We start from the raw sequence: 6,539 nt of genomic DNA, 5'->3' as shown, positions 1-6,539 counted from the left end.
GCCCCACAGCTGGCCAGGCATTTTCCCAACCCCTTCCGGCCGCAGTGAGCCCCCACCCTGCAGGTCCCCCCTCCACCCTGGCGGCTCTGGAGTCTGTGGGAACCAGACAGTTGGGACTGTCCAGCCGGGCTTGCTTCCGCCCAGGCCCCAGGGGACCTGCTGAAGGAGGAGGGAGCAGCAGAGACCAAAATCAGCATGGCCGCCTGCCTGAGTGAGGGCCTCTGGAGGGACTGGGCTACCTGCCCGACCAAGGGGTCTCCAGCCCCCTGGGTGTCACCTTGTGGGATGGAAGACCCATCAGGCCCCTATACCAAATGCCAGAAAGGGGTTCCCCCAGTATCCCTGCCCTCTTTCTTTTCACCCTCTCCAGGACCCAGATGGGGGTACCAAGGCTCCAGAAGGAGGCCCTTTGCCTCAGCAACTCTGGTATTGAAGGGTGTGGGGACAGGGAGGTTTCAGGTCCCTGAGTCTGTTCCTCTGATAGGGGCCATGAGTATACCCATTTCTCCTGCTTCTGCCCAAGGGGGAGGCTAGAAGAGGTCAGGGTTCAATCACTTCTGATCTGTACCCAGGAAAGCCACCCCCTTGCCCCCCATGACAGAAATGCTTTCTTAAAGAGGTATGAGGAGGCCTTTGGAGAGCTGGGGCCTCAGGGATTCCCCCATTCATGTGGGAAATGCAGACAAGGGGCCTGGTGCCTGCCTTTTGAGCCTCGGTTCCTCTGTGTGTGCAAGGGGTCGGGGTACCTTTTTTGTAATGGTGTTCCAGGATTCCATAAAAGCCCCTCCCGCTCTGGAGGTCACCACCAGCTCTGCTCCTACTTTGTGTGCCACCCCTGCGTCCTCACTCAGACTGCAGGACAGGGGCTGGGGGTATAACCACTCATTTGCTTCTGGAGTCCGATCTAGTGAGCCCCGAACAATCTGAGCTTCAGTTTCCACCACTGTAAAAATGGGGATAACATTCCAAATGGCACAGTGAAAGGATATAGACAAGCCCAGGACAGAATAAATGCCGCAAATGGTCACAGTTATTATGACCACTCACAATGGTGGGGGGGTGCCGAGTGACAGAGCTAGGGGCTGGAGAATTAGCCCTTCAGGCCAGCCCAGCTTCACCCCCTGCAGGGTGTCTCTTGGCTACACTCCTTTTCTCTCTTCCCTATTCCGTGCTCCCCCTTCCTCCACCTTCCTGGGAAACTCCCTGAGAAAGTCCCCAGCAGGAGAAAGCCTCATAGGGGACATTTCCATCCAGGGTCCCCTGCCCCTGCCCCGCAAACCCACAGCCACAGCCACAGCCACCGCACGCAGAACCAGGTGTCCCGGCCCTCAGCCCCCAACCAACCAGGAAGCTGACCCTCATCATCACACTGGTTTTATTGGCCCTGAGAGCCACAGAGTAAATCTCAAGGGGGCCCTGCCTCCCCACTCCCTCAAGTCTGTCCGGAGGCGCCGGGGGCTGGCTGAGTGTTCACTACTCCAGTCTTGGCTTTCTGTCCTGGTCGTTGGCTTGCCAGGCCTGGGTCCCTTGAAAGCTCCCCAGATCCTTGAGTCAGGCTCAGCCTGGAGGGTGTAGTTGGCAGGGGCCCTGCAGGGACGGCCCGAGACCAGGCTGGCTTTACTCAAAGAAGAACATTCCCGGTGTCCGGTATAGGCAGGGGGTCAGCCCCAATGGGTAGCTGGAGCCTCCCTGTACAGGGAAGCTGCCTGCGACCCAGGGTTCCTTGGGGTCAGCTGGCAGGGGCAGCGGCCCCCGGAGGGAGGCTGGAGGGGTGGCTGGTGCCGGAGAGGGGGCTGCTGAGGCCAAGAGGTGCTCGAGGCCTGGATCAGTCCCCATGCAGAAATTCAGTGCCTGCAGCCGGCACTGGTAGCTGCCCCCGATGCCCGCCTCTGGCGTCAAGATGGGCGTGGGGGCCTTGCTGAAACCCTCGGTCTCAGAGAAGCCCGCAGGAAAGCCGAACGCTGGGCACGGGGAAGACGAGGGTGCCACAGGGAGCTCCCCTGGACCTGCAGGCTTAGGTGTGGGCATTTCTTTGGGCTCCGTGGACGGCCGGGGCCTGGCATCAGGGGTTGCAGGGCACATGCTAGCCGGCAAGGCCCCTACCAGACCCCCAAAGCTTAGGCCCTTGGGCTCGGGCAGCTCCGGGGGGAAGGGGCACTGCCTGCCAGGCGTGGCTTCGGGGACTCCTGGATCCTGGCTGCTCACTCTGAGGGGTCCACGGCGTGCCTTGGCAGGGCCCTTGGCTCCCTCGGCACCTGCTCGCCGGGTGAAGCGTCGGCGTCGGCGCAGGAAGCTGCCGTGCTCAAACATGTCGTGGCAGTCGGGGTCCAGCGTCCAGTAGCTGCCCTTGCCCGGCTTGCGGTCATCGCGGGGCACCTTGACAAAGCACTCGTTGAGCGACAGGTTGTGGCGGATGCTGTTCTGCCAGCCGGGCCGGTTGTGGCGATAGAAGGCGAAGCGGCCCATGATGTACCGGTAGATGCCACTGAGTGTGGCCCGCTGCCCCGGTGAGCTCTGGATGGCCATGGCGATCAGAGCTATGTAGCTGTAGGGGGGCTTGGTGGGCTCGGCCACAGGGGCCAAGGGCCCGGGCAGGGGCTGCTGCTGCATGCTGGCCGGGCTGGCCGGGCGGGCGGCGGCCAGGACCACAGAGGGGCCAGGCACAGGCGTCCGGAGCTGGTGTCCGGCACAGCCTGCCCGGGCTGGTTAAAAGGCCCACTGGCCCAGCCTCCCAGCCTGGAAAGGCAAAAAGGGGTGGGCCCACCGGGCTGCCCTCCCTTCCTCCCTCGCCCCCCTCCCCCAAGGCCCGAGAGGGGCGGGCAGGGAGGCCAGGGCTGGGAAGCTGTGAGCAGCTGCCCGGGGTGAGGAGATAGGAGGGAAGGGACTGAGACCCGCAGCCCCCATGTGCTGGGTGGTGGTGGCTTCGAGGGTCAGGCTAGGCAACTGAGTGAGACCGAGACACAGAAACAAAAAGAGACAGAGGCCGTGAAAAACAGAGAAAGACACAGAGAGGTGGAGACAAAACAAGAGAAACAGTGACCCACACAGGGAGACAGAGGCAGAGACATACATAGAGAGACGAAGACAAGACAGAAAGAACAGAGACACACAGAACCAGATACACACACGCGGCCACGCACACACACACGTGCGCACACACACACACTACACAGAGAAAGTTAGAATCATTGAAAGAAATCAATGTAGAGAGAGAGAGAGAGTGAAAGAAGATGCAGAGAGAGACACAGCACAGACACAAGAGATGGAGGGCAGAGAGACAGAGAGACACACTGAGGAGAGAGACTAGACAGGTAGATTCAAAGGGGCTGAGCTGGAGAACGGGGGTCCCGCTGGGAAAACCCCAGGGGTCCTCAAGTCCCCGCCTCTAGTTCCCCTTTTCTCCTTTCCTTCTTCCAGGCGTGGGGTCTACTTTCTCCTCCCAGCAGAGTGCAGCCCCTGGGGTCATATTATTCCTACCCACCTAGCTCCGGGGCTTTCGAGGGCGGGCACCATGGAGGCGGTGAGACCCGCCAAACCGCACAGGCTTAGCTCCCGCGCCCTCTAGTGACTGGTGTTGGGAGGACAGCCATCTGGGCCGATATCGCCCCCACCACCTCCCAAGAGGCATTTCAAGGAAGTCCTTGACTTCGGCTGAGCCTCAGTTTCCCATCTCAACACTGGAGCTGGCGACTCTTCAGCTGTCTGCACTATGGTGAGGAGGCAACAGGCCCACTTACACGGCACCCAGCACCCTCCAAGAGTTTAGCACAGAGTAGGGGTTTGGACATGACTCAGGAAAGTCATTCTGAACTGGGGGTCCCCATCAGCTGCAGCCTTGGGCTAGTGAAGCCTAGGACAGTCAGGTCTTCTGAAGGATGGGGTAGCTTACTTCATGCTCTCCCACCCATAAGTAACCAAGTCAGAAGACACCTACTGTGTGCCACTCTCCATGTCAGTCTCCTGACAACTCGCCTTCTCTCTCTGCATTTACTCCTTGGACCAACCCTGCTCTACAGGACTTCATGACTTCTTTTGAATAGATGGAGAATCTACGCCTCAGAAAGGTTAAGTGACTTGCCTGAGGTCACACAGCTAGTGAATGACAAAGCTGGGATTTGAATCCAGGATTCTATAACTCCTTAACACCACCCCTTCTATAGAAGAGAAGCAGGGATAGAGGACAGTCACTGGACCCCCACCAGAACATAGGCTATGAACCCCAAGAGAGCAGGGACATGCTGTTTTGTCCGGCACTGGCCTGGACACAGTAGGTGCTCAATCAGCGTTTGCTGAATGAATAAAAAAACAGTGATCTGATTGACTTCTGACCTTTGTTGAAGCATACAGCTCCCCCCCCCCCCCCCCCCCCGCCTAAAAGAGATTTATTATGTTGCCATCTGTAGGAGAATCCCTATAAAGAAAGTCAGAAATCAGAAAAGAAAACAAAAGTCTGATATCTGGGGCAGGAAACAGTGACTTTCCTGCCAGGGCAGGGTCAATTACTTTCATGGTTGAAGGGGCTCCCTCCCAATTCTCAAGGACTCCCTACAACTTGCAGTTTGCAAAGATTGGTGGGGTTTGGGGAGGGGCTGGACCCCTGCCTCCAACTTCAGCTTCTGCCCTAGGGCTGTGTTTTGGGGTCGGCCTCTGTTCCTCCAAACACAGTATCTACTGGTGCTGGTGGTTCGGTGGCCAACCCCCAAGCCCCCGGTTCAGGCCAAGTTTTCTGCTGTGGGACCCCTCCCTGGCTACATAAGAATAGAGACTAGTGGCAAGTGGGAGGAAAGGTCTGGAAACTCAGAGCCCCTCAGAGGCCAGGCAGTTCTGTTATGGTCTGGCTTTAATCCCTGAGGATCTAATTATCGGTAAACCTGACTTCAAGCAAACCTTATAATGAATCAGTTGCAAATAAAGTGGGCTCTCAAGTCTACCACCATAGAGCTGTTGGGCTCTCAACGAGAAATGAAGGCTTGTTTCTGCCCTGATTGCTGTTTCCGGAACCTCAAGGTCGAGTTTGGTTTCCTCCTGACTTCCCAGGCCCAGCTGCGAGCTGTCCGCCCACGCGCCGCGTTCCAGGGCTGTGTCTCTGCGGCGGAGAGGATCTGCTTCCGCTGTCCCCACGGACTTGGGCGATGGGTGGGGGGCAGCCCCAAGTCCACCAGCAGTTTGGGCAGGTCTGGGGGGGGGTCCACACCCTCGGAGGGGGTGTGACTTCGGATGGTAGGAGAGGAGGAAGTGACCCTTTATTGCTGGCTCAGCTGCATCAGCAGAGGAGTGACACCATCGGAGATGCTGGGCTGGGCACCTGCCGCCGCTGGGGCACCACGGTAGTGGCACTTTGAGCGCAGGAAGAGCTCTCGGGCGAAGACTGGCTCCACCTGTGAGGGTGTTGTGGGCAATGAGCCAACTCTCTCAGTTAGCGTCCCCTATGTTCCTGGGGGGGAAGTCACAGCCCTAGTGACAGTCCCACCCCCCAGGCACTTTACATGCAGGGTCCTGCAGACCAGAGGGTCATCAGGTCAGGAGCTGAGGACTGGAGGAGTCAGTAAGGTGCTGTTGGAGGCGCTTGGAAGGTGTGGCTCCTCGCTGGAGTGGGAGGTGACTCACGTGGGCCATGATGAGCCGCTCCTCGGGCTGCTCTGGGGGCCCTGGGTACTCCTCGCCAAAGCACAGATGGATTTGGTACTCGGGCTCCTGGCGACCGTCCTGCAGGTGGGCACGCAATTCTACGGGCACCAAGACTGGGGGCTTGGGAATCAGACCTGATGCCCACCTTGCGCTTCCATCCCATGCCCATGTTCGATAAAGCCACATCCCCATTGTGTGCCCATGCCCTATGCCCACTTCCACATCCCTATACCTGTCTCATATCCCACATCGGTGCCCACTTCCAGTGCTCATGCTCCTATGCTCACCGTCACACCTTTATTCCCACCCCATGCCCACTGTCATTCACCTATGCCTACTGAGTGCCCAGTGCCCTAATGCCCAGCCCACGCTTAGTGCCCTAAGGCAATACATGTGCCCAAGTCTTATGCTTATGCCCCCCACCCAATGCCCCAAGCCTGCCCCCTGCCTACACTCCCCATAAGCCTATGTCTATATCTGTGCCCAGGTCCCCCAATGCCCATATTCGATCCCACTCCCGTGCTCGTGTGTCACATCCTTTGTTTCAACGTCCACCCCAAACCTAGAATCCATAAACCCACTTCCCCGCGCTCACATCTCGTGTGTCTACTATCCTCTGTTCACGCGCCTTTGCCCACGGCCCTCGTGCCCAGCCACTCTGTCCCGCGCTGCCAGCGGCCCCACCGTCGCGCTCTTACCCTCGAGGAAGCGGCGCGTGTCGAGCAGCTGGCAGGTGCGCTCGCGCTCCAGCTTGTTGGGCCGCGCGCGGTGCGGGGCGAGCGGGCCGCGCCAGTATACGCGGCCCCGGCACAGGCGCTTGGCGAACACGCCCTCGGGCGCCACCCACAGCAGCACGCCCCGCTCCAGGTGCCGCAGCAAGTGCTGCAGCTCGCGGGCGCCGGGCGGCGGCT

General features: G+C 59.4%; 2 protein-coding genes across 2 annotated transcripts in view; both read right to left on the bottom strand.

The window, feature by feature from the left end:
* Window positions 1-1,358: 1,358 nt before the first annotated feature.
* FOXS1 (forkhead box S1) lies at window positions 1,359-4,819 on the bottom strand. Its single transcript, XM_002918279.4, has one exon. It carries the CDS (start codon window positions 2,608-2,610, stop codon window positions 1,618-1,620), a length of 993 nt encoding a protein of 330 aa, XP_002918325.1. The 5' UTR covers window positions 2,611-4,819; the 3' UTR covers window positions 1,359-1,617.
* A 276-nt stretch (window positions 4,820-5,095) lies between these two features.
* The window catches only part of LOC117795746 (interferon regulatory factor 4-like), a 12,320-nt gene continuing 10,876 nt past the window's right edge, over window positions 5,096-6,539 (bottom strand). The window contains exons 7-9 of the mRNA XM_034641596.1: window positions 6,327-6,539; window positions 5,608-5,726; window positions 5,096-5,378 (exon numbers count right to left, since the gene is read on the bottom strand). Of these exons, the coding sequence (XP_034497487.1) occupies window positions 5,244-5,378; window positions 5,608-5,726; window positions 6,327-6,539 (467 nt within the window). The 3' untranslated portion in view covers window positions 5,096-5,243. The remainder of the gene's footprint in view (window positions 5,379-5,607; window positions 5,727-6,326) is intronic.

This window comes from Ailuropoda melanoleuca, chromosome 13 (genome assembly GCF_002007445.2).
Source record: "Ailuropoda melanoleuca isolate Jingjing chromosome 13, ASM200744v2, whole genome shotgun sequence".
Classification (NCBI taxonomy): domain Eukaryota; kingdom Metazoa; phylum Chordata; class Mammalia; order Carnivora; family Ursidae; genus Ailuropoda; species Ailuropoda melanoleuca.
The sequence above is the reverse complement of the archived record's forward strand: the minus strand, read 5'-3'. Positions and strand labels throughout refer to the sequence as shown.

What these genes read in the sequence shown, in the direction of transcription:
- FOXS1 (XM_002918279.4), bottom strand. Translation starts at nt 2,610, where the DNA reads ATGCAGCAGCAGCCCCTGCCCGGGCCCTTGGCCCCTGTGGCCGAGCCC.